General features: G+C 39.5%; 1 protein-coding gene across 1 annotated transcript; it reads left to right on the forward strand.

Annotated features, from left to right (window-relative positions):
* NDP (norrin cystine knot growth factor NDP) lies at positions 1–27,185 on the forward strand. Its single transcript, XM_090264731.1, has 3 exons — positions 1–250; positions 16,093–16,471; positions 25,946–27,185. The coding sequence occupies exons 2-3, from the start codon at positions 16,298–16,300 to the stop codon at positions 26,171–26,173; spliced, it is 402 nt and encodes a 133-aa protein (XP_090120857.1). The 5' UTR covers positions 1–250; positions 16,093–16,297; the 3' UTR covers positions 26,174–27,185.
* The last annotated feature ends 518 nt before the right edge of the window (positions 27,186–27,703 follow it).

Raw genomic sequence — 27,703 nt, forward strand, 5'->3', positions numbered from 1 at the left:
CCTGATTGATATATGACTGCAATGGCACTTTTCCACTTGACATTCTCTCTCTCTCTTTCCCTCTCTCTCTCCCCCCCCTCTCTCTCTCCCTGTGTCGCTTAAACAACAGTCCTAACTTTTGTGTGTTGCAAATATAAAAGGCAAGCCATGTGACAGAGGGACAGAAGAACAAAAGCATTTGGAAGTAACAGGACCTCTTTCTAGCTCTCAGAAAAGTCTGAGAAGAAAGGAGCCCTGCGTTTACCCCAAGGTAAGCAGGAAAACAAGCGCTGACGGCTTGCCTAGGAAATTACTTCTTTCCAAACTGAGCATTTCATCCTCCTCTCAGACAAAGAGACAACCTTTAAATACCACTTAAATTTGCATTAATTTAATTTGCATTGATCTGCAGCATGCTAACACTGTGTGTGTGTGTGTGTGTGTGTGTGTGTGTGTTTAATGGGTCTTTGAAGTCTGTGACAGAGCAGGGGAGTCTCACAGAGAGGCTGAAAAAATCTCTTTTGGTTGGACTTAAAGAGATTTGATTTTCAAAATCTGTGTAGTTGGATGTAACTTTGTAATGGTTCTTATATTTGACCATGTGAAAGGAGACCGAGAAACAGCAACTCACAGAAATGGATTCCCGATTCCCCAGTATCTTCCCCACTGCCCTCATCCCTCTTACAATGGGGGCATTATTAATGCAGGCAAGCCTTTGAGTTTAAAAGCGCACTGTTTACTTTTATTACTACTTTATGTATGCTGCTGATCTCCTGCCAGGGCTCTGCCGGAGTGGTTAGAATGACTTCAAACAATAGGCAACATTTATTTCTAGCGTTATGTCACGCTTTGCAAGAATCCTGTTCCTTTGCACTCTTCTCCCAAAGTGCAAGGACTTTCCTTCCTTCCATAGATGCAGTCAGGAGCACTGAGGAGAGAGGAGGATGGATTTACTATATGATTTTGATTGGGCAAAAATTCTGAGGAAATGCATGCTGTTTTCCTTGGCCTTATTGCAAAGGGTTATTTTTAGTAGTTGGCTTGTCCCTGCAGCAGGACCGATGCTACACTGTCTAAGCAGTGACTGGGAAAGGATGCTCTCACCAGCACAGGGACCAGGACCTATAGGAATGACTCCTACCTGAGGAATATTCAGAGGGTTCTTTGAATCTTCTGAATATAAGTTCTCTGTTTAAGTGAACAATTGGGCTGTAAGAGGCCTGGGCATAACTCTTTCTTGAGGGACGGGAAATTTTGCTGTGTACAGAATGTTAATGACTGAGAATGTCCTGTAAATGAGGCTCATTGTAATCAAGGAGCCCAGATAAACCCACATGAAAGAGGCAGACTCCCTTCCCTACTGAGATTCAGGTGTGGGAAGCTGGGGGGGAAAGAAGCTCTTTGGCAGGATGAGAGTTTCACACTCTATTCTTTGCAACTGTTATTAATAAGAAGTATGGATGCTGTGAAAAATGTCTCTTTTCATTCCTAATATTAGTGTATTTCAATTACAATGACCTAGAATTTGAAAATTGCTCCAACATATAATATTAAATACCAGGTGCACTTGAAAACATAGAGATGCCTAAAATGCAGTGTTGGTTGTGGGTGTCAACCAAATACGGCTGGGGACTGCAGAATACTTCTTGATTGTGTGTTTAGACCAGATGCAAATGTCTGCCCATTTTCTTTTTTCTCAACAGTTTGGCTTCTGAAAGTAAATTTAGGTTTCTATCAACCAGTTTCCATTGTGGAGCAGAGACATGGTCTATGGGGAACCTTTCTGATTTTCTCTAATAACTTGCCTAGCAGGCATTATTAAAAGAAAATCTGGCTTTTGAATGAGTTAATTTACAACATTGGGGCATTCACTGTTTGAGAAAACCTTTAATCATGCTATGGATTCTACTGCTATACAATTTTACAGTGATTTAAAAAAGAACTGCTGTTAAGGCACGTAGCTGAATCAAAACAATTTTATTAAACAATTATTCATAATATTACATAAGAGTGTCTGAACACAAAATAAAATGTTTTGAGTCATTTACTTTAAAATACATTTAATTCAGGTAAAGGGAAAACTGGTTGGGGTCTTCTTAACTACTGTGTACCAAGCAGTTGACAATCACAGATGGAAACATGCCTGTAAAGTTTTGGATCTTAATTTGAGTTCCAGTGACACTGTCAAGGAGAATATTAATCACTTTTCAATACATTTAACAATTTCCAACTCATTTATTTTCCTGGGCTCTTGAAAAATGTAGTGAGTTTCTTAGAATTATAGCCACAAATGGTGGCTGGCAATTTTACTCCATTTCAAGAACTCACAATTCAAGTACTATTATTCTTATTGGTTAATTATTCATTACATTGTTTTTTAAATGAATTATGCTAGTAGTTATGGATGAGAAAGTGGATGAGACATTGTCCCATGCCCTCATTCTCAGTCTGTATGTTATCTCCAGTTAGATTTTGAAACTGAAATGGACTTTGCCAACTGTTAAACTGCACAATGACTTCCTTATTATAAGAAATCACTTAAAATATCTGTTAGTATTCAGATTCACTTGAAATGATTGCCACTTATCAATGGGTTTTCTTTTCATTTATATTGAAGGAGTCCCTGTTAGACCTTTATCAGCAGCTCGTGGGTACATGTCACTTGTATAGCTATCATGGCCTGAATCTTTCCTGTCTGCGTAGAAGAAACTTGGGAAAGGAGCAGTTTAACCCTCCTCTGCTCTCTTAAGCACCTTTTATAAAGGACCACGTGATGTCTTTATCTGAAATGGCTGTGTGTCACCTATTCAGAAGCTGACATCAGGGCCAGCTGGTGAATCATTGAATTAGAAATATGTACAGAGGAAGATGCAGTCACTACTTCCCACCACTTACTTGTCCAACCCCCAGGATCAAAACAAATGACCTCTGGGCCTGGTTTAAATTCAAGAGGCACCCAGGAAGAAGTTGCAAGAAGTTGTTCTCCAAACCCAGGTCTCTGTCAGAACCACACAGTATTTCTTTCAAATAATCAAGTCCTGTGTTTTCTGACATGGGTAGGTTACTGGGAAAAAACCCTGAAGACAGCATCACTAGGGTGCTTGATTCGGTCCTTATCAGCAGATAATGCCCCCCACACACACACACCCTGTGGGTGTATAAAATGCCTCTGACTCCCTGGGGTGCTTGACTCATCCTAGCCAGCCTTCAGTTTCTTGGCCAGCAGCCTTCTAACTCATCCTCACCTCTTCCTGTGACAGTCAGTTAGTGCTACTTCGTCCAAGCCTCTTAGCTGGGCCATTGGAGCACAATGGCTAGGGGGGCAGGTGGAAGGACTGAGAAGTGGTAAAGCAGAAGGAAGTTGGGCCATGTGAGGGTGGGTGAGCTCCAGGGCCAAGATTTCTGTGGCCTGCCATGGCTCTGATCAGCTGTCATTTCCTCTTCATGTATGACACTGTGGAACATATTAAAATTTTTCTTGGATGGTATGTTTGGAATTCCTCTGATGCCCCACCTCACCAACTTACCCGGACAATAAAAGCAAGGTTGTAAGCCTTTGAACAGCTGGCAGGCTATATATTTCCCCTCTTTCTTTCGCATAATCTAATTCAGAAAAGAATCCAGCTAGACTGGCAGTGCCATGTCTGGGTACTTGTTTCCTACAAGTCTTCCTCCAACTGTCCTGGAATCATTCTGGGTGGCATGTGGCTTTTCTTTTCTTTTGCTTGCCACTACTCCCACCCTGCCCCCTTTTCCCTTCCCCTGAACTCCTTCCATTGTAAGCTTGCCCTTTGCTCTGCCTGTTTTTCTGACAGCCTGGGTCCTGTTCCTTGAGGTCTCCCCATCTCCATAGTATTCCCAGGATGTCATTCTTGGCAGCAGCTCTGCTGGACTGATAAAACTGGGGGGCTTTTGGAGCCCTGAGACTTAACCCACTCACATAGAGGAACAACCACATGGCTCAGTTGCCCTTTAGGCTGCTGAGAGCAGGGCTGGAGTGACCCGAGCTGGCAGGGACAAGCATACCATCACAGTGACCCACACATCTCTGGCAAAGGACTGGGGGTGGGAGTGCTATGGGAACGCCTGGATGCACTTCGGCCTACATTAAAAGAAATGTGGTTATTCTCTCTTTCAGAGGGAGAGACAAGTGACTTGAAACAAAGCTCCCTGGATCCTTAGGCCCTGCCCTGCCCCCTTTCTCTGTCCTTCCCACATTCCTCTCTTCCCAAGGAAAAAGAAAAATACAGTACTTTTAATTTGGCTAGCATGGGCCTAAATGTCTTTATGAAATCCATTTAGTGAAAGGGAGGGGGAGAAACGGATCCTGGGTTGAGCTGAACTACAAATGCATGAGGTTGGGGAGATGGGGGAGGAGTTTTTCTGTTGTTTTTTTTTTTTCCTTCTCTTAACACAGAACAACAGATTGGTTTATGAGTTGCAAATGGAAAGAACTGGACTTTTCAATTAGACATTCTCATTTAAGAGCCTCATGTAACCCCCTCTGTGCAGCATCCTTAAAAGATGCTGCTAATGTCCTTGGGACCAAAAGGTATTAAAGAGCAATCTACAATGCAACTTCCTATTCCTTTTCTTTTCCTAGGAGCTTTGGTAGTCTTTCTGAATTAGCTAAAGTTCATTAAAAGACCCAAAAGAAAAAAATTAACACAGCTGAATTAAAATGAGTCTTTTCCTGTTAGCTTGACAAGAAGAAAAAAAGGAAATAAAAGAAAGGGAAGAAAGAACCAATTCCCCTCCTCTGCCACTTCTTGGGTTTTAATATGAATTATTCCATACAAGTCCCTAGGCTAGAGGATCTATTTAAAGACGCCTGGCAGCATGAAGGGAGAGGGTAAAAATACAACCACTCTTTTGTCCATCAAAGGTTTTCTTTGGGAGGACATTAAGAACATTCCTATTTTCCTGTCTGCCCCTGCCAGTGGCAGCATTCCAGCTGGTAGTACCCACTCCTTAACTATCAGAACAGCAACCATGAATTTGTATGTTTGATTCCAAGAGAAAACAAAGAGTGGGGGATCCTTCTGAAACCCCCATGTATGTACAGCGAGATAGGAGAAGCTGGGGCTGGAATAAATGCTGGCTTGGCTGTACAGGTTCCATGCTGCAAATTCACATGCCTACACATTTGAGTTTTTGAGGAATAGTGTGTCGATGGCATTATTTCTGATGCCAACTACCTTAACGTTTGCAAAGCTTTTTTCTTGTGTGCCTGCCTATAGTTTGCTTGGTATCATTTATGCTTACTCTCCCCTTTATCAGAGGGTCTCAGAGTCTGATGAATGAGCATATATTGCTGCGAATCACAAGACTCATTTTCAATAGTCAGAACGTAATACCCTGGATAAGGTTCACAGTCTGGAACAACTACTTTCTTGTTAGAAAGAGTGCTGACTCAGAAAATTCAAAAAATGGGTAACTTCAGTTGGCGATATATCCCCGGTACTTATAATCAGGAATGCAATGAATTGGGATACATTTCACCCTCATGTCAAAATCTGCACCTGAGTATTAAACTCAGTTCTATTAAATTTAGGTATATTTTTCTTTTTGTTTTTCTACAAAAGCTAAGAATTTTTCATACAATTTTCTCTCTTCCAAGGGGACTGGCTCATTCCCAACTTTTTCTTTTAAGCTGTGATCCAACCAATTGCAATATCCTTTAAAAATTAAAGATCAACAAGTTAATACATTTAAGAAAGTTGATGAGTTGTTGGAAAATGCTCAGAAGTGACCTTTCTGCAATGTCACAAACCAACAATATCCCTAAACATGGAGTCCCTTTTCATTCTTTCATCAATAGAGCATAAAAATAAGAAGAGAGCAGGTCATGGGAGAAGTAACAAAAGAGAGGAGAAAGGATTATTTTTGATGTTCCCAATCTGCCACTGCAGATTTTTAAATAGCACAATTTCAGAAAAGAAAGCTTCCCTTAATTTCACTTACCCCATCCCAGGAAGAGGGGTTTGAACTCTGAAGTTGCCTTCTTGATGTTAGAAAAGGAGGTCCACTCCTCAAGTGAAAAAATATCCCATCTTCAACTCTTAAGTAAAGTGTAGGCACACAAAGGCCTATAATGGATGGGAAGACTCAAAGAAAGCCAATCCTTAATCAAAGTTCAATTTTCTTTCAAATACAAGGTGATGTTTTAGGATTTGATACGTTTCTGTGATTTTCCCCAAATTATGAGAAATTACTCCTTTTCAGAATTAAAATATTTTTGAGGTTTGAAATCTAAAGGTAGCAAAATAGAATTGTTGCAGGTGAATTACCAATCAAAAGATATAGCTGTAGTGTGTATGATTTAAGCAAAGCAAGATACAAATAAAAACAATAGCCCAAGAAGTTCAGAGTTATTACAGGGAGACATTTTAATGTGATATTATTTTAATTCTACCCCTTTGACATAGGTCTGCATCCACAAGTGTTCTGTATTACAGTAAGATTGAATTCAGTATTCAAATCCTACCATTGGGAAGAAAAGGCAAATTGAATGGGGAATGAAAAGACTATGTTGCTCCTATTGTTTATGCCTCATTTCTAACTAAGGGCTCTACAGCTGTTAGGTGAGATCACCACTCATCATTCTAAAAAGTTGTTCTGGGTAAGAAGATTCAGATGCAGCTTGGAAACACTTTGCTCGACACTTTGAAGAAAAGCCAACATACTCATTTGGCTACAGGGTAAACAGGAGCCTGTACCCTGAGCTAACGCTGGTTACCTCTCTTCTCCTAAGGCAATATACCACAGCCAGCGGTCCAGTGGCAGAACCAGTGTCAAATTACATCAGCACCAGAGTCCCTAGAACACCTGGCTATCTTTTCTTTTCCATAGGGATAGTATATCCATGTGATTTGCAGGACAGAGTCTCTGAATTGAGTATCTCAGAACTCTCCAAAGGGTTTTACACAAGGTGAGTGGTTAGAATGTGTCTCATTCCTCACATGAAACCCCCTTCCTAAGGAGAAGTGGGTGAAAAGAAGGGAACCTTTTCTACCTGAAATTGTGCTATTTGAAATCATTGAAAGGGCAATGGTAGATTTTGAGCACCAAAAATAATATTTCCTCCTTCTCTTCTGTTGCATCTATGGCTTCCTCCCTTCCTATTTTTATTACTTATTGATGAAGGGATGGAAGAGGACTCCATGTTTCAGGCTATTGTTGACTTGTGGCACTGTGGAAAGGTCACCCCTAAGCATTTTCAGATAGTTTGTAACAGTCACAGCTTTTAGCAGGCTCACTAGATTTACAGAAATAATCCAAACTACTGGAAGAAAAGCCTTCAACTGTATTGTGCTTTTTGATCACGGGTAGTCAGATCTGGTCATTTCTGATGTATACAAGGTTTGTATTCTAAAAGTCTGTTAGTTATATCAACTCTTAAGAACTCAGAGTCGTCGTCGGCAGCCATCCGTCTCGAGAGACGATGGTGTAGCTTCTTAAGAGTCTATCTGCACCACCGAGAATGGTTGTGCAGTCCGACTCGGGAGTGACACGGTATCTGTCTCCTCCCGTGTTGAATCGACATCTTGCGATGACGCTGGAGTGTCCTCTCCAGTGAAGCTGAAGCTACAGAGCCTGGGCAGGGTGATATGGAGGGTCTGCTGTTGCCCATGCAGCAGACCCCCCCTCTCTTCGCAGCTGAAGGGTCCAAGGGAAAGACGGAGTCAATACAGCTTGGTTTCAGGTGCGCCGCAGGAGTTGCCGGTGTTGACTACAACGTCAAACCGCCTTAGGGACTCCGGCTCCGGATTTTCTGTCGGGGTTTACTCCCTTAGCCTTTCCCCTGAAGAGGTATGCCGCAAGGCAGCGGAGGTTTTTTAGAACTCAGAGTAAGCCTTTGCATAGAAACTATAAAAGCCCACAAAAGCACAGCACAAGATCCAAGAGACATACATGGTACGCAACTCTTTTAGACCTAAGTTCCAGTCCAGGACCAGCACAAAGATTCCATACATAACAGATGACTTGCTTTTGACAATTAGAACCTTATTCATCCTACATTTACAAAGAAAACAACTTTTCTAATTAATTTCTCCTTCTATCCTGAACCAAAGCAATACAAATGGCTCCTTTACAGCATGAGGATCTGTGTCTCTAACTCAGTGTAGGAATAAGATTCATTCAGGAGTGTCGAACTTAGCCTTTGTCATCATCATCATCATCATCAAATGAAAGTTTAATTCTAGAATGATTGACTATTATTTCTTTCTTATCTCCCCACTTGGTGGAGACTGAAAAAGACACTATGTACACATTTTAAGACAACTTTAAGATACTGTAAATACAAACTGGTAAAATATCCTCACAGATTGCTTCCTATTATTAACCACATATTATTAATTTATGAATCATATTTATTTTAAGGGATATTTTTATTTCTGGGCATCAGTATGGCCTCATCAAGGGACAAATTCTAATAGCTTGGCATTCATTGTTGCCTCAGGCAACACATGAGAATTTATTTAAACTTTTCTACAATCATTAACTTCATGAGTAAGGAAGGAACTCTTTCTATAGCATTGATTTGGCGACTATGTAGCTCCAAAGCAGATGCTGTACTCTGAGAAGCTTATAGTTAGAGAATGTTAGAAATGGATAGAATCATAGAATCATCTAGATCATTCCATTCATTTTGTAGATGAGGAAGCTGAGTTCCGGAGAAGTCAAGTGACTTGTTTAAGTTTGCGTAGCCAGTGATGGGAAGGTAGGACTCAGAGCTTGAGATTCCTCAGATCAACCTTCTTTATAACAGATCAGGCAACAATAGAATGCTCTTTAGGTTTCAGAATATAGTGGAATAGTTATCTAATATTTTTGGCAAATGAGTGTAAAACCCTGGGAGATGGGATACTAATAGCATAGTCTAGAAATGGGTTTGAGGAGAAAAGATGAAAGCTGTAAGTAAGCGGTATTTTAGATAACAATGAAGGTTTCCCCTGGTTTCCTGAAAATCAGAATTTTAAGTTTTAATCAGTCTCAAGGTTGAGTCTTCCCACACCAGTCCCTTCCCAGGCAGTAAATTTATTCAATCAATCCAAGGACACATATACACGGGTGGGTCCACCTGAGAGTTCACTTATCCCAAGAAATTACAGTCATACCTTGGTACTTGTTGGCTTCAGAACTCATCAAACTGTGTACTTGTTGCATTTTGATGAGAGGAAAACAATGTTTAAGCAGTTATGGCTTGCTTGGGACTCGTCAAACTTGCTAGAACTCATATGAGTCATGATACCACCCCACAAGAGAAAATGCTTCATTGTTCAGTACTCCTTGGTTTCAGCACTCATCATGAGTTCTGGAAAAAATTAATGACAAGTACCTAGGTACCACTGTACTTCTAGTCCCAGTCCTTTTTTGCACCCCTGTTTACCCCAGGCTTGTGATTTACTGCTTTTTTCCTGGGCTATATTTCTCCTTTCCTTTTGTTTCTCCTATATCTTTTCTTCTTCCATCACCATCACTGCTGTGTTTAACCATGCTTGGCTAGTAATGCAGATTGGGAGAACAGAGTCCTATCCCAGACTGGAAGACTGCTATTTAATCACAAGGATGTTGTTTTCTCTCTCCTAAGGTGGCACAATGGGGGCAGGCACTGCCTCACATGCTTGTCCACCTCTGATTATAGTATAGACACCATGAGACAGTGGGGGCAGGAGCCACTCCCTCCCACCAACCTTGTGGCTCCCCATCCTTGGAGCTACCTGAGGCTGGCAGGCTGGGGGTCTGGCAGCATTCATGGTCAGCCCAGGCTTGGCTTCTTGACTGCTACGATGTGCTGCCAGATAAGAATAATACCAAAATTCATTCATTGAACACGTGGAATGCTTTATAGAATCCAACATGCTGTGTACAGTTTATAAATTAAGTGCCTTGGGAAGAGGCATCTGACTTATTCTCCAAGGCATCTAGTTGACTAGCTCCAATTGGAATTCTTTGAGTTCCTGGGAAGGGGTTACTTAGCACTTCACACTCTCTGATTAGACTTTGAATCTTTTGCTTTTCTAATCCTAGTATGGTGTTATCTAGGGCCAAGCTTTCTTCTATACTGAAATATTTGAATTTTTTGATAATTTCTTTGAGAGAAGCTCTGCATTCTGCCATCTTTACCTTACTCATAACTGATATGATTGTTTTAAATTATGATGAATATCAAATAATTCTGTCTGTTACACTGACATCATTCCAGAGTCATTACATTTTATTTGCTTAACTTTGTCTTCTTAGAAAAGATGCAGTACATGTTGGATACAAATTAGAAGTTAAAGGAATTTATCAATGTGTCCAAATAATAACCCAGGAAAACAACAGGTCAACACTTTTCACTGGTAGATGCAGTGAACTAGAAGAGGGAATTAGGGTAGGACCTATTATTTTCCCCTGACCTTTAACTTTTATCTCCTAGAATACAAGCAGACACACATAGTAAGTGCTCAATGAATGTGTTGAATAAACACTTATTGAAAGAAGCCATATAAGGTAACACCTACATATATTAATACTGAAAACAGGCCTGGGCGTGTGAGGGAGTTGGGAATGAATACTGGAGCATCACCATCCCTTGTCTGGCAAGCAGGGCAAGAATAAGACCATTCTTAACATATGCCATTTGTCTTAGCCTGTTGCTGGAATAACTTTGTCAGAAACCAGCACTTTAACCTCTACCAAGCAGAAGGTCAGCCCAAGAGTGAGCTGATTTGTGGACACGACACCATCTTTCACCCAGGAGGCTGGGTCCACTGTAAACTCTGCTTTATTATTTTGCTGAGGATGACAGGTGGGGAAATCTGGGCACCAGTTGTTCTTTTCCACTGGTATCATTTAGAGGGTAGCTCCAAAGTCGGGCACGCCAACCTACGTGCCTCTCCTGTTAGCAGAAGGTCTACATTGGAGCTATTAGAATGTGGGCTCTGTACACTGGCCAAGTCTATGTCTCAGAGACTGTACCCAAAGCACAAAGCAGCCCTGGGGCTACTAAGTTCAGTGAGAGTCATTCTCTCATTCAATCCATCACTTGCTGGGCCAAGATTCTAAGTCTTGATAGGCAGCATTTGATTTTATGGTATATGGTTTTTAAAAAATGAAAGCAGCCCTGACTGCTGTAATTCGGTGGGTTGGGTATCACTCTGTGGACCAAAAGTCACTGGTTTGATTCCCAGTCAGGGTACACGCCTGGGCTGTGTGCAAGTTTTCCAGTTGGGGGTGTGTGAAAGGCAAGTGATCAATGTTTCTTTTGCACATCAATGTTTCTCTCCCTTTCTTTTCTCCCTCCTTTCTCCTCTTTGTAGAAATAAATAAAAAAATATTTTAAAAATATAAGCAAATTAGAATTAAATTAATTTTGAGAAAAATGACAGAAGCTCCTATAAGACATACAAGGGGTGACTCCCTCCCCCCAAATGGAATTTATTTATAAAAAATTGTGTATTTATTCTTACATGTTTAAACTTCAGTCACCTTCAAAACATTCTTCATTTGATGCAATATACCTATTGAGACCATTTTCCACTGCTCAAAACAGTTTTCGAACTCATTTATTTTGATGCCTTTTAGTGTTTCTGCTGTTTTTTGTTTCACCTCTTCCACACTGGCAAAATGTTTCCCTATGCAGACTTTTTTTCATCCAGGAAAACAAACAAACAAAAAAGTCACTCAGGACAAGATCAGGTGAATAAGAATGGTGAGACATGGGGGGGTCATGCTGTTTTTGGTCAAAAGCTGCTGAGCACTCAGAGCAGTTTGGGAAGGTACACTCATAAATTACCCATTATGAAATGGGTAAATGTGTTGAAAGAGTCTCAAAAAATGCACTGAAGCTGAACACAGCCTCTCACAACAATGCCAGCTGGTACACTGACACAGATGGGTTCCTTGGACATCACCTAGCTGGGAGAGACTGTACTACAAAGGGCCCACCCTCCAGAAGATAATTCTATTTTTTGGGTCCCCCCTCATAGATACCCTTAGACTTCCATAAAGTCAGAATCTCAAGTGATATAAATTTTCTTCAGTTCTAATTTTCCTCTTTGTGAGCACTTCCCTCCACACTCTATACATTCTCATCAATGCATACCCTGACCAACACAATGTTAGGACAACTCAACTTAATATCCCTCTTTTCTTAAGCATATGTTTATTCCTTCTTTAACACAACAGTGTTGAATCATTCAGTCTGAACACTTAAGGCAGAAATTCCAATGTTATTATGCATTTTACATTTTGAGGTTCTGTGAGTTCTGTGGCATATTTATATTGTCGCTTGCATTCTTATTTCAGAAGTCAATATAAGAACTGAACAAAAAGTATCTTCTTTGTGAGTGTGTTGAAATGAAAAATCTATTATTAGTGGTGAAGCAACATTTCCCCTGACATTCTTTTATACTTTACCTGTATTAGTACTTCTGGGTCCAGCTTATCATCTTTAAAGAGAAAATCACATAATACTGTTACATTTTGTGTGATGTTAATTATCTCTTTATCAGTATAAACTTCGTGATATTTGCTTGCAAAAATATTTCATTCAACCTTTTAGGAAAAAAAAGATTTAACTGTGTTTGCAATTCAGGATGTTGCTACTAGGTGGCAGTAGTGCACAAGAACTAAGAATGGACTAGCCTGTCATATTTATAAGAAATAAATATATAACACTACTAAAAAAACTGACACAGACTTTAAATATTAATTAACTTAATTAGTATTTTAAAACATGGCTTTCAAAAATGAAAGTATATTTTTAAAATAAATTTTGGGATAGACATATACTCACAAGTTCAAAAATCTACAAATAAAAAAAAGGTGTAGAGTGAAAAAATTTTCTCCCATGCCTGTCGTCCAACATCCACAGACAGCTAATTATATAATTTCTTGGGAATCCTTTCAGATCTTCTTTATGTAAATACAAATAAACACAAATATATCTTCTTGTCCCTCCTTGTTTTTTTATGTTTCTTAGTGAATTTTTTAGTTTAATGAAAAAAATTTTACAAAAAGAAACCAACATAAAGGATCCAATTATATCATGAAGTCCCAAATCTTTACTCTTTTTCTTGGAAATTTTGCTTAACGTGTTCTGCTCTTCATTTTCTCTCTAATCCTTTTTTCAGGTCTCTTATTTGATCCTTTCTTTCCAGGTCTTTTAAGGACTTTGCCATTATCTATCTTGGTCTAGAAGCTGGATACATCATTGCAGCTCTCACAAGTATTCCACTTGGAGCTTCTGTATTCTTTTTTATATAGTTGCATAGTATTCCCTTGTATGAATGTTGTATAATATACTTAACCAGTCTCCTTTTGATGAATATTTTGTGCTATATTTTATGCGATGGCAACCAATGCCATAGTGAATAACTATATGCTTGCATGATATCATGTGTAGGATAGTTCTCAAAAGTGGGATTCCTGGGTCTAAATTATATACATTTGCAATTTTAATAGATATTGCCAAATTGGCCTCTACAAAATTCATATCACTTTATATTGTACTGTCTTCAAAATGGGTCTGTTTCCCATAGCCTTGCTAACAGGGTGCGTGATCAGGCTTTGGAATCTTTGTAAATCGGATTGGTTGAACAAATTATCTCAAAATACTTTAGTTTTCATTTCTCTTAGGTGAGTGAGCATACCCATCTTCGATGTTTAAGGGCTACTTATTTTATTTTACTTTTATTAGTTTTTAAAATTTATTTTTATTGTATTTTTCCATTACCATTTACCTCCTTATACCGTTTTCCACCTCCACCCACCCTCTACCCCCCCACAATCACCATACTGTTGTCTATGTCCATGAGTCCTTTTATTTTTCTCAATCCTTCCACCCTCTAATTGCCCCCCCAAAACAAAACTGTCAGCCTGCTCTCTATGAGTCTGTCTCTATTTCATTTCTGTTTAAGGGCTATTTATATTTTTACATGTAATTTTCTGTGGATAAAATGCCAACAAATACAACCATCCATACTCATATATAGAGTTTTGTTACTAATGTTCCTGCTTGTTTTTTACTTTCATACTATACATGTTTTTCTTTCATTTGGTTTGCTCATTTGACCATACCTCCTGGCCATGGCTCTGAAGAGAAGGTGCTGGCAGTGGGGAGGGAGGGCCAGTACTAGAATGTCTGCTTTTCCCTTCATCCCTTTGCCATTGACTCCTGGGGGAAATATCTGTAAACTGGAGTGGTGAAAGGAGAAATCTAATAAATTCTCTTTCTGAGACTAATTAAGACTTCAAAGAGACAGATAACTGCTAGGGATAATATAATCATATTGAAACTCAGGAAATAGTCAGTATTATTGCAGCCTCTGAACTTAGGGCCCCCCCAAAAAACCACTGGCTTTTTGAACTGAAGTCTTGGTGAGTTTCAGTGTAATGTTCATAGGAAAACTTAGACTATGCAGCTGAAAAGAAAACAAAAAATGCTCTTCTGTATTCTTTGATGACTTGGAACTTTAGGCCGAGGCTTGATAAATTATAATGAGATGTTTCCATTAGCATGCACATAAAGGAAAATTGTACAAAGTTATATGAAAAGATGGTCTCCTCAACTTTAGGATTATCTTCTGTATATGGAGATGGTGATGACTAAATCTGTAAGTATCAGGTAGTGTTGTTTTAGAGCAATAAGGAACTGCATGCATTTGCTATCTTTTCTAATTCTCCTCTTCTACAGGTAAGGAATATGCAGCTGGAAGAGTTTAAATGACCTGTGCAAAGTCCTCCACAAATTAATGACAGTGTTAGATTCCATGTGGGTCCTCATGTTACTGATGCCTGCCATTCTTTCAACTTACGGAACTTCCCTGAAACATACATGCTGAGGTTTTGCCATTGCCAGGGATGCTGTGCTCTGAAGTAGCCCTAAGTCACACACCCTTTTCTTTTTGGGATCCCCTGCCCCACACTCAAAGACAGCTAACAGGTTAAATGGGTCTGGGGCTACACTATTAAAGCAAAACTAATTGACTTATATGGGCTTAAATTACTAATCTTGATCTTATCAATACTTTGTCCTGTTTATTCAGACTGTCCATGAGTAGGAAGTTTAAAAAAATGTACTATGAACAAAAATAAATCTTTTATCTGAAATATGTTTCAAAGTTTTTCTGAAGCTTTGATGGTCATGTTCCTTTTGTATGTAATGTCACCCCCCCCTCCAATTTTCCTAGATGTTTGAAAATATTTTTTATACTCTTTGTCTTCTGTTGTGATAGAAAGCATCAATGTTGGTCACACCTTGGGGATTAGTGAGGTGATTTGGGGAGATCTCTGCACCCCAGTCCTTTGTCCAAGAGGTATATGATTAAAAGAACAAAGCAAATTTTGGGAAAACCAATATAGCGTGATCCCATTTTAACAGTAAGTTTTTGCTCCAATGACCACTTATTTTTTCAAATTATGCCATGTGCTCAGGCTAAAAAGACTGCAGAAATGTATGACTGTATTGGCAAATACAGGTATTGCCTTAACTACAATGGAGGCCAGTTTGCATGATGTGTATATCAGATGCAGTTTGTCATCGATGCAGGGTGACATTGGGGCATAAAACAAAAACAGGATGATCCCAGAACACACAGGTGGAAAACTAGGTGGGTGGGAGGGTGGGTGGGTATGGACTTGGAATTGGAAAATGTATTTCCTTCCTGTGGGACATGACCTGTGTTCATTAGTGCTGCCCTTTCTCTCCTCTCTATCCCTGTAAGCTGATGTTGACACCAAAGCTTACTGAGAAACTGAATAGACCCCTCCATCCTGGGATAATGATGAGACCACCCAATTCAGTTATGCTGTGGCCAGAACCACATATTTAATTTTTACCATAGATTAAAACTATTCTTGCTTGTAGGAACTTGGACTCCAGCAATTAAAGTCAACATGTGCTTTCATTAAACCACTGTTTCCACCCTCAAATGGTTATAAATACGTAGCATAAGCTATGGAGGGAGTGTGGAGTGGATGACAATTTATGCTAATGACACTCTAGAAACCAACATTCTCTACTCGAAATCACATGGAAAAATTCTACTCAATACCTCCTGGGTTCCATTAGTTTTTCTGAGTAAATGTTTCTGGGGAAAATAATTTCTGTTTTCATTCCAGCTGTGCAGCAGATACAGTGATGATGGATTGCAAGTGCAAAGAGTAAGACAAAACTCTGGCATGCAAAGGACAATGACAACCAGAAAACTTCAGCCAGATCCTGCCCTTTCCTTGAAAGGACCTGAATCCTAGGTGAAGGCATTTCCAATTTTTAGTCCTCTGCCTCCCTCTGCTGTTCCTCTTGAGTAGTTTTTTTCTTTCAACAATGAGAAATCATGTACTAGCTGCATCCTTTTCTATGCTCTCCCTGCTGGCACTAATGGGAGATACAGACAGCAAAACGGACAGCTCCTTCATGATGGACTCGGACCCCCGACGCTGCATGAGGCACCACTATGTCGATTCTATCAGTCACCCACTGTACAAGTGTAACTCAAAGGTAAGACCAAGATCTCTGTGAGGGTAGCATTACTTCTAGAAACAGGAAAGAAGCCATATTCCTTTGTCAGGGGATGGAGAAATATGATGATAATCCAAACCTGAGCTATATGGCTGGCCCACAGGTCTTGTGGGAGAATCATGCTTTTAGGGGTTCTCACCATGCTTTGCACTTTTGTCAGTAAAGCTACCTAATTAATCATGTGTACACGCAGCCAGCTTCTCTCTTTTAAGGCTGCTCAAAGTCAATAGAAAAGGCTGGAATGTTCTCACAATAAAATTGTTGTTAAACACAAAGTAGCAGAGGTGTGTCTCATCCTTGGTTTTGAAATTTATGAGCAGTAGGATCCTTTTTCAAGAAAGAAAAATAAAGTCTCCAAGTTATTGCAATGCCTTCTACCTCCACCAGCAATAAAGAGGAAGTGAATGCAAGAAATATTGATTGAGCAGTGAAATGTACTTCTTGAGGGGTTCTTCCAAGAGTTTCTTGATGAAACTGTTGGTCATTGGCCTTGTGATCCCAGTTTTTCTTCACTTTCGATGTTTATATTATAATGATTTCAAAAGATAAACAGCAATTTGATCATTTGTCATTTTTACATTGATTATCCAAATCATTCTTATTTGGAGATTGAATGTTTTTGCACAGGCAACTTATGCAACTGATTTCTCACTATTGAGACAAGTTGTAGGAAGGAATACCATGTTTCAAAGATCACTAAGAGTGACCAGCCACATGGACCACCCAGAAGGAAGGCACATAGTAGAGAAGAACAGATTCAGAATGAGAATTCTCATGACTGCCACTGCTGCAAACATGAATGAAATGTGCCCACATGTGGTAAATAAGAATTTGTTTAGGCCAACCTCAGAGATTTTCACTTTTAGTCCTGAGACTAAAACCACTTAACCACTCATATGGCAAGTATTTTTTAAATTACCAGTATAATTAAGAAGTTTTTGTAATATCAACCACTAGAATTAATACCATGTAAGTAAATCTCTCTACCCTCCATCTGAAAACATTACAACTTCTGTCCCCCTTTAAAACTTCCATAACTTGTCTGATGGCTTGTTTTAGTTTTGGGGGATCAGAATTTGATTGAAATAATTTTAACCATTATATTAGTAAGCTCTAGGACTGTGGGAAAAAAAATAGACCTAAGGAGAAAGATTGCAACAAATAAAAGAGTTATGTGTTACCAAACAACACAAAGGATATTTGTCACAAAGTCCTGCTTCTACCTAAGAGAAACTTTCTGTCTCTTATTTGCACACGTAGAGCTAAAAATAAATAAATAAACTTAAATTTTTGCAAGATGCAATCCCTTTTTAAGAAAAAAGACAAACCAAATTTTTAAAAAATATGGGTTGTTTTTTATAACTGATTACTTAGAAATTGACTGGAGCAATTATTAGCTTCTCCTCCCCCACCTCTCCATATAGCACTAGCTAGGAGATAGTATTTCTTATTCCATGGATGATTTCTCCCTCTGTTGAACTGTCCCCCATAATCATGATTCTTTAAAAGAAAGAAATTAAGATTATTTCAAAGAAAGTATCAATGTGATAATAAGAAGGAGTAGAGAAATAGGAGCAGATTCAAAAAAGAAAGAACACTCTGGAAATATTTGGTGAAATGATGGAGGAGTGCCTTAGCAATGATCACGTTAGCTAAGGGAAGGTCAAAGGAGATATGTCATTAACTCAAACCCAACAAACTCATAGTGCTTGAGCACGAGTCCTAGAAACAGACTTTAGTATACCTTTGTTCACCTCTGTTTCTTCCAGAATGCTATGGTAAATAGTAAGAGAAATGTTTATACTTTCATGGAAACAATCTGTTTTCAAACATCCCAAACTATCCCAAATATGACAATAATTTTATGTAAATTGTACTTGCAATTATAAACCTTTCTTCTTTGGCCGTAAAATATACCTGGCAGAATCTCAACTACCCAAACCTTTCCTGGATTAGATTTTCTTTACATATCCAGAAATAAAAACTGTTTTTCATTTTGAATTATTCTATAATTCTTACTTTTCGCAGACTCAGGCTGGTCTTTTCTCTAATAGGTATTATTTAACAAAACTATTTGTCTTTATAGACTAGGGATAAAGCATTTAGCCTCTCTAGAAAACAGCCAACAGGAGTTTTTACAAAGAGAAGACTAGGGTAGATTTTCCCTCTCTGCAAAATTTTCCCTCAACACGATGTTCAAAACCATTATTTACTAAACATGCATACTGTTTATCTTTCAATTGTTAGCACTTCTTGCTTTAAATTTATCCAGTGTCTGGCCTTAGGGAGACAGATGAAGGGAAGCTTGTGACCCAGGCTCAGGGAAGGAAGGGCAGCTGCTTGAACAGCTAATATGTGTCAGGCACTTCATACTACATAATCTAATCATTGCTGACAAACTTGTGATGGAAGCCGTTATCATTCCCATTTTACTCGCAAGGAAAACTGAAACTTGAAAGAAGTATTAAATAGATTGCTTGATGTCAAATAACCCAGGAATGACAATGTCTGTCTCAGAGCATTCATCTTTCAACTACTTGGCTTCATATTGGAGGAATATAAGTAGAATGTAGGAGCCACTACTCAGAAGTCCAGGCTCAACTTCTCATCTGCTGAAAATTATGATTCATATTCAGCAATCTTCCTAGAACTAAAATTGAATGCCTACTATGTGCAGGCACTGTGATAGGTACTGGAGGCACAAAAAATTTTTTTTTAAAAAGACAGCTTTGGCTCTCGTAATGTTTACAAGTGAATGGGAGAGAGAGGGAATATTTTTAGGGAGCTTTCTAAGAAACTGCCTGTTCCCCCTAACCCTAAACTTGCAGTTGACCAACCCCAGGGGTCTGTTGCCCATCTCCTATAAATTCAGAAAAAAAGCTGAGATGGGGTCAGGCAGAAAATACTGGCTGCAGTGGTCCACCAAGGAGTTCAATGTGGCCACAGATTAGGATGTGCCTGCTGGCATTTAGTGGTGACACCTTCTAAGATTGGGTATAAAAATTTCTGGGAGTGGAAGGTTCATTTACAACCTTCCCTGAAATTCTAAGTGAGTAAAGGCTATAGAACAAACAGGCAAAAGGTCAGTAGTTAGTGGAAACAAGCTGCCTCAGGCATCTTTAAGGGAAGGGAGGCATGCCAGACTTTTAAGTGAAAAAAACCTGGTTTCAAATTCCAGCTCCACAGTTTGACAAGTGAGGAAAGTAAGGTAATTATTTGGTGCCTCAGTTTCTCTGTAAAGTGGAGCTACTGCTGCCTACATAAAGGTGTGGGCATGAGTCTTGGTGATAATATTTTTAAATCTTCCAGCACAGTGGCATATAAGATATATTAATAAATGCTATTATGATCTTGATGATGAAGTTATAAAATGGACAGATGTTTAGACTCGCTTTTCTATTTCAGTCACTACTGTGACCTCAATAACTGTTGGGATCTCCTATAGACTTAAAGAATTAAAAAAATAAACCTCATTGTGGTTCATGTTGAACACAGAAACTTGGCAGGGGTAGTGGGAGCATGTAGAAGAGAAAAGTAAATGTAAGCTACTCTGTTGGGTGTTAAAAGGAGGGATAAAAGTCAAAGCAAAACAGATCTTGTTGTCTGACCTCCTTTCCCAGGTGAGTGGAGGAAAGAGGGACTGGAGGGGAAGTGCTTCTGGATTCAGGCCTGGGAGAGGTTTTCAGGAACTGAAATTGGGAGTGGAAGTTGGTGGGGCAGGTCTGTGAAGTCTGAGTTGGGTGAGGCATTGGAGATGGTGATCCCAGGCCAGGGGTGTGGAACTATGACATAAGGTTGTCTGAACTCTGAAGGGCCACAGGAACTGCCGCAAAAGAGAAGAAGGAGGAGGGTTCAGGGGACAAATCCTAGGAAAATTCCCAGAGTAAGAGGGACTTGACATGCCAAGGACTGAGCCTTGAGGTTGGGAGGTAGTGATTAAGATCCTCAAGCCATCTCCAACTGGTGCCCCTGAAGCTTATATAAGTGGTAGAAGCAATGACGGGGTTGGAAATATTGAGTTTATAACACAAATATTGGGGAGATACAAGTTAATTTTTTTTTAAAGGAACAAATGTATACCGAATGCCTACTATGTACAGGCACTGTTGTATGTACTGGAGGCACAAAAATTTTAAAAAGACAGTTTGGCTCTCATAATGTTTACAAGTAAACAGGGGTGAGAGGAACAGAAAGTTTCCTGTGTTGCAAAGGCCACTTCATGTCTGACTGAGTAGTGACCAGAGTAAAAGGACCAGAATCCAGTTGTGGTTTGCAGAGTTCCTGTGCACCCTATCAGAGCTCTTACCACCCCAACCACTTCCCCCATACACACTGCTTCATTCCTCTGGTTGCACTTTTGTTGATCCTCTCAGCCTGGCACGGACAGTTTAAAGGTCAATCTGGGTCCCTAGAGGTGAGTTGAATAGTCCTTTATTGAGGGTGTTGGTGAGGGAAGGTTTAGGAGAAGCATGGGTAAATCTTGTTCCTGAAGAGAAAGGGAGTTGGTGCTTCAAGGGGTGTCATAGAGTGAGAGGCATATAGTGTTCCCTGCTGAGAAAGAGGTAAAATATGTTTCTCACTAAATTGGGGTAAAATAGCCAAACCCTGGTCTAGGAATGGACAGGTACATCTTTATTCTGATACTGATGGAGACATCTAGTCAGGAATTCATGGGGTTCCACATGACAGAAGAGGAAAGCGACTTTGGAGATGATAAGTCTTTCAACAAATGGTGATGAAAACCATCTGTGTTTGGGTTTTCTCTCATTCAGAAGATAGTTGTGTATTACAGAAAACACATAACTGTCTAAGAACTATGGTAGATCACCAGAGAGAAAAGAGGCTTGAGGCCTTCAGTGTATTCTTTGGTCTGGACTCAAGAATCACAGCAGGCTAGAACCCTCACAATGTAGCCTGAACTTGCCCATGAGCAACTTGAACATCTGATGAAAACTGAGGACTTGGACAGGCTGATTGTCATGGCCTAACAGAAGAGCACTGTGGTTAGGAAAAAGGGAGAAAATGCTTAAGAATCAGGCTATGTTGGTTCAGATGGCCTGGCCCTCCATCGTACAGCTCTGTGCTTTTGGGTTGGTAGTTTATCCTCTACCTTTTAATTTATTAATTTGTAAAATAAGTAGAGTTTACCTTTTGAAATGGTTATTAAGAACTAAGTTGCCTATGAAGGGCTTGACACAGTGCCTGGAGCCTAGTAAACATTCAATAAGTGTTATATATCATCTTTACTATTCTTTTATTATTGCTCAAGGACCTTTTTATTACTCTTAGACTCAGCACATGGAAATCATATTACAGCATGAAAGAGCCCATTTTTGAACAAACACTCTGAACCTGGCATCCCTGTTCACATTGGAAAAAAATTGGCTCTAACATCAAGCTGGAGCCAAGTGACAACACGGTTGAGGGAATACAAAGGGGCTGCAGGAGGAGTTGCCTAGCTTCCTAGCATCAGGCTAACTGTTTAGGAAATATAAGATAATAAAAATTAAACTGGGCTCAAAGCAGATAACATGTATCTGTTACCCATCTGGGCTATGAGAAGTCAATAGGTCTTATGAACAGTAAATAAATGTTGAACCCACTGTCTAACGGTGAAGCCCCATGTAAGTTCAATTGTCAAAAGAAGTTCCTTGCCTGGTTTGATAATAGAGTATTGTGGACACTCTCCATTAAGAACAGAAGTGCAGTTCAAAATGTAGGGGAGTTCTCCCATGTTATTAAAACACAGCCAAATTACCCAAGCATGAGAATGTATGTCAACCACAAACAGGGGTCCACTGTGTTTTGGCAGGTGAACTGATGTTTTCAGGTGCCAAAGGTTTATTGAATTGAAGAATGAATTGATTAGGAGTTAGGGAGTGTATGGTACTATCCAGTGAATTGCTGGAAGTCCATGGGAGTCCCCAAATCACTGGGGGATGGAGCTGAGTAAGGGTCTTGACAGTGAAGGAGGTATTATGTAGTACTGCCATGGATCTTAGAAGATTCAGCTCTGCATAAGCTTGGGAGTGGTGATGATGTGTCCCAAGACATCCATAAGGCAAATTTCAAAGTTGCATGGAAATTAGATATAGTTACGGCTCCCAGAGGCAAATCAAAGTAGATTAGGGAAAGGTGTGAGTTGGCTCATGCCTCAGGAAAACATATTAATATTAGGAGGCAGGATAGTATAGTGATTTAGACCTGGTGTTTGGTTTTAGAAAGACCTGAGTTTAACTCCAGCTCTGCCTTTTACCAGATATGTGAGTCTGAGCAAGTTAGTTAAATTCTCTGAAGCCTCAGATTCCTTATTTGTAATAGTAGCATGGAAATGATATGTAGTACTTTTAGCATAAACTTATTATGATGATTAAATGAGACTAAATGTAAACACTTAATAAAGTTTAGCTGCCATTATTTTTATTAACTGAATGATCACTATCTGCTGATCCATCTGGAGGAGAGCCTCTCAAATTTTAATAGACCTAGGGCTTTCCTAGTGAAAGTGTGGATATTAGCCCAGCAGTACTCACATCAAGCAAAATCTTTTGAGAAATGAAGAATCTCTGGCCTCAGTAAGAACTACTCAGTCACATTCTAAATTTTAACATGATCCCCAGGTGATTTACCTGCATATTATAGTTGAGAAGCTCTGGTCTGGAAGAGGTCAAAAGAGGCATAGCAGAGACTAAAATTTGGAATACGAAGAATGAACCTGGATAGTTTTATCTTTTCCATTCCTTAACAACACTCATTTATGTATCTTATCTTATACACTCCCACTTTACTTATCCAACGTACATACACAAAATGCAGCTAGATTTTAATATAGTCTTTAGCTTTGAGATAAGATCTATATACTGTGACTCTCTTGAAGAGGGGATTCACACGTGTGTGTGTGCGTTGAGAACATCAGGGACCGAATAACTGTTTCATAGTCTCTTCTTCAAGCAAAGAGTGTTTGAATTTGGCAATGGAGAGCAGCTGGGATTTCATTTAAGCGGAGCTAGGAGGAAAGAGCATTTCTGAAAGAGGAATGACATGAGCAAAAGCAAGAGGCAGGGAAATTCAGTATAGTTCCATGAACATGTAAATAATTAAGCTTGATCAGAATAGGGAGTGGGTGATGAGAACGAGAACAGTTATAAGAAAGACTGGAAAGATAATGTGAAATTCAAGTCATAGAAAGCCTTAATGCCTATGCAGGATTTTGAATTTTATGCTGAAGGCTGGTGGCAGCCACTAAAGGTATTTATTGTACATCTGTGCATTCTCCTTGCCCAGAAAGTCCAGCTCCTGAGGAAGAGGGGCCCATTGGAGGTGGCCCCAGGGTCTTCAGTGCTGGAGTTCTTGTCCATCAGAATGAGCTGAAGGTAGAGCTTGAGACCCTGAAAACTTTTAGTGAAATCACTATCAGGTTAGTTCTTCTACAAATGGCCCCATATTGTTGACTTTGTCATTTTACAGACCAAGACTAATTGCCTGGTCATTTAAGGTCTACATTTGGTTCAGCTGTATGTCTATCATTTGGAGATGATACACTATCATCTTTGCTTCTGAATTAAGTCTGTTGGCACAGGTTCACTATATCCATCCATACTGGAACTGGATCTCTAAAGACTCCATTTTAGAAGGTGATTGTTTACATAACTGCTTAATCTTCCTAATGGATGATCTGCATTAGAGATGGGTAAATTGAACACTTCTTCAAAAGGAGGTGTCAAGGAACTTTTCCCATGTACTGGTAAATGTGTGGAGAAGGGACTGGGGAAGACTTTGGACTCTCTCTCTGATTAGAGGGATAGGCAGTTAGCACCGAGGATTGGCCCAGGTACTATGACTATGGCATAATTTCTCAAAACCTATTTTAGATCATGTTTGTTTCACCTATCAATGTGAAGAGCAGGCAGGATAGAATCAAAGTTTTAATAAAAGCAAAACAACTTATAGCTTGCATTTTCTCTCTGCCTCTGCTCTTTCAGAGAAATAAATCAGTAGGTCTTTTTCAGTTTATCTTCATCAAGCCCTGCTAATTGTTTCCTAGTATTTCATATTCTCTTGTTGGTTTCTAAGAGACTGTTGGATTCATCCCAGGATTTTCTCAGGTAATGATCTATAATTATCAGAATTTAGCATTTCTTCCTTTTAGAAAGATGTGCAAGTCATTCCTTTCTTTTAATCCTTGGGTATTTAATTCTATCCTATAGGATAATGTCAAAGATAACAATAGCTGGTGTGTTTTTAATAACAGCTGCTAATTCATAAAATATCACGAAATGTCAAATGGTTTCATTCATATATATGTATATATTTTATTTTAATAATTTCAATTTTATATTCTTATTGTTGGTTCTGGAATTATAGAGTAGCTTTTGCTCCATCACTTAATATGAAATTTATCAGGCAATACCCTTTCACATAAACATGGACCAATAATCTCAACTTCCTCTTACCCTCTATGCCCCACCAAATAGAATCAAGCTGCCCACCCTATCCCACCTATGACTGTCACTCCTAGGACAGCAGGATTTATGAGCCTCTGCTATGCTCTTTAAAATCTGTATATAAAATATTGAGTGTGTACTTATGTCCATTTTTCTAGGGATAACTTTGGTAGTTTGTTTCATATTGTTAAATAAATCTGTTTACTAAAACCACATTAAGAGCCATTATAGAGAACATATGTCCTCTGTTACTTCAGCCCAAGCTTTATTTTCATACTAACTTACATTTGGAAATGGAGATGGTTAGAATGAGTTCATATTTTCCCTAAATGACTCTGAGTATGTGATTGTACAAATCTTTGGCTCCCTCAATGTGAAGCCCAGAAGTGTCATTCTAGGGCCCAAAATGTAGCCAGTTATTATTTAATGCTCTTATTTCAACTTGAAGTAACTAGAATATTTTTTTCCTAAGTATACTTAGGTTATCGTTTTTTTTCCTCTTCAGAAGCCATATTCCTTTTGTTTAGCAAGTCCCTTCACATAACAAATTCTTTTTTTTATGTAGTTATTCTTTACTTCCTGACTTTAATTTGGAATGACTTTCTGCATTTTGAGACTGGTAGAATTGGGTTTGGGCCAATGGTATACTTTCACCTGTCTGATGAAATTTCTTTTGTTCTTTGATTTTTATTTACACATCATGGTGGTGGGACTCTTTCAGTTGTTCTAAACTCTCAGTGCACTTCGGAATTAGCTAAGGAACTTAGAAAACCACAAAAGTCTGGCTCTATCTTCAAGGATTTTAACTCAGTTGGTTTGAGACAGGGCCTGAGTGTTGACATTTTAAAAACAAGTTTTACCAGATGATTCCAAAGTGCAACCAGAGTTAGCTACTGGTCTAATCCAGCAGGAATTGGCAAAGAGTGTTAGGTTTTTATAAAGAAATCTGTACTACCTGGCTGGGGTTTTGGCATCTCCTGTAGGGTAACCACCTCTCTTTTCTCCCTAGATGGTGCTTCTGGCCAGGTGTGAGGGGCACTGCAGCCAGGCATCACGCTCCGAGCCCTTGGTGTCCTTCAGCACTGTCCTCAAGCAGCCCTTCCGCTCTTCCTGTCACTGCTGTCGACCCCAGACCTCCAAGCTGAAAGCATTGAGGCTGCGCTGCTCAGGGGGCATCAGACTCACAGCCACCTACCGGTACATCCTCTCCTGTCACTGTGAGGAATGTGGCTCCTGAGACCTGTTGTTGAGTGGCTTCTGGATGAGACAACCTTCACCCTCTCAGCGAGGCAGCTCAATCAGGCAAGGAAGGACTGGCAAGAAAAGAGTTAAGGCAAAAAAACAAAGATGCAGGAATTCCCACAGGATTCTGCATATACTAGTAATAAAGACTCGACATGCTTGTTGACAGAGAGAGATAATCTGGGAACTTGTTGTCCATTCCTGTCTCCTTTCTCTGGTACAATTTATTTTGCTTCATTTTCAGATTCAGGCATTTTCCCTCTCAGTGCTGAATGTTGTTTGGGTCTCTAACAATTCAGCATTAGTGGGAAAGTGGGCACCCAGGCAAGAGTGGGTCAGGCTGTTACTCTTTGGTGCAGAATAGAGAAGCATTCACTTTGGAAAGTAGGAAAGCCCAGTGCTTTCTGTGACATTGTCTTTTTTTTTTTTTTTATCTTGTCATTTGGTCTAAAGTTGCCATTGCTGCTAAAGGTTCCCAATTTGAAATTCCAGGCACCAACCACGTGGATATGGTTGGCCAAGTGTGCTCACAGCCAGCTAACTGACATTCAAATAACTAACAAACAGATTCTCTTATGTGATGTGGGAACTCCTGATAGCTGTAATTATTATTCAGAAATGACTTTTGGGAAGTAAATGTGACATAAAAAATCTGTAACCTGAAGGTTCTCTCAGATAAATTATGGTAAAATTTTGTAAGGGAGCAGACTTTTAAAGACCTGCACAGATACGGATCCTGCACTGACTTTGAAAAAGGCATATATGTATTGGTGGCATGGAGAATGCACTATACTCATGCATGCAAATTAGACAACCAAGTATGAATCTATTTGTGGGTGTGCTATAGCTTTAGCCATGCCATGGGCATTTTTCTCCAACAACCACTTGGTCATGTGATGCATGCTGCCAAATGGTGGCCTGGCTCATTTTCTGAATATTTGGTTTAAATATATTTTGGTCTTTGAGACTCAAAGTTTGAATTATTCCCATATTGTGAAATAAAAGAAGGTATCATCAAAATTTTGACTGTGTTGAGTATGATTTTTTCCTACTAAATGTCTTACTTTGATGCATTCCTATGTTGTGTGTGTGTGGGGGGGTAGGGTCCAGAAGAAAGAGGGAGATAGGGTTCCAGAATTCATGGTGGGGGCATTTTTTGAAATCAATGTACTAGGGTGGTGGGGGCTTAACAAATTTGGCTTTTAGTCTCATAATTTAGTTTGTCGAATAAGCACAGCTTCCTTAAGCACTACAAAATAAAATAGAGACATCATCTCCTTTTTAATCTCTTCACTTTTCTCATAAGAGAATAAGTATTCATAAATGAAGTCTGAAGAACCAGAAGGAGGAGAAATATTTCACTAACAACGGTTTCTATATCATTGACCATCCAGTGCTCCAGGTCCAATGATACTCTGGAGCACTCAGAATATTCACAGTGCTAGCATAGTGCTATGTCTCCTTTAGGCATTTCATCACTGACCCAGACTGGCGGTCATTTTCTGGGCCAAACTTGATACCAGGC

Source organism: Furipterus horrens, unplaced genomic scaffold (assembly GCF_987537825.1).
Source record: "Furipterus horrens unplaced genomic scaffold, mFurHor1.1.pri manual_scaffold_17, whole genome shotgun sequence".
NCBI classification, from domain to species: Eukaryota; Metazoa; Chordata; class Mammalia; order Chiroptera; family Furipteridae; genus Furipterus; species Furipterus horrens.

Coding starts and splice junctions, on each gene's coding strand:
- NDP (XM_090264731.1), top strand. CDS start 16,298: ATGAGAAATCATGTACTAGCTGCATCCTTTTCTATGCTCTCCCTGCTG. Junction 16,472..25,945: donor TGTACAAGTGTAACTCAAAG/GTAAGACCAAGA, acceptor TTTTCTCCCTAG/ATGGTGCTTCTGGCCAGGTG.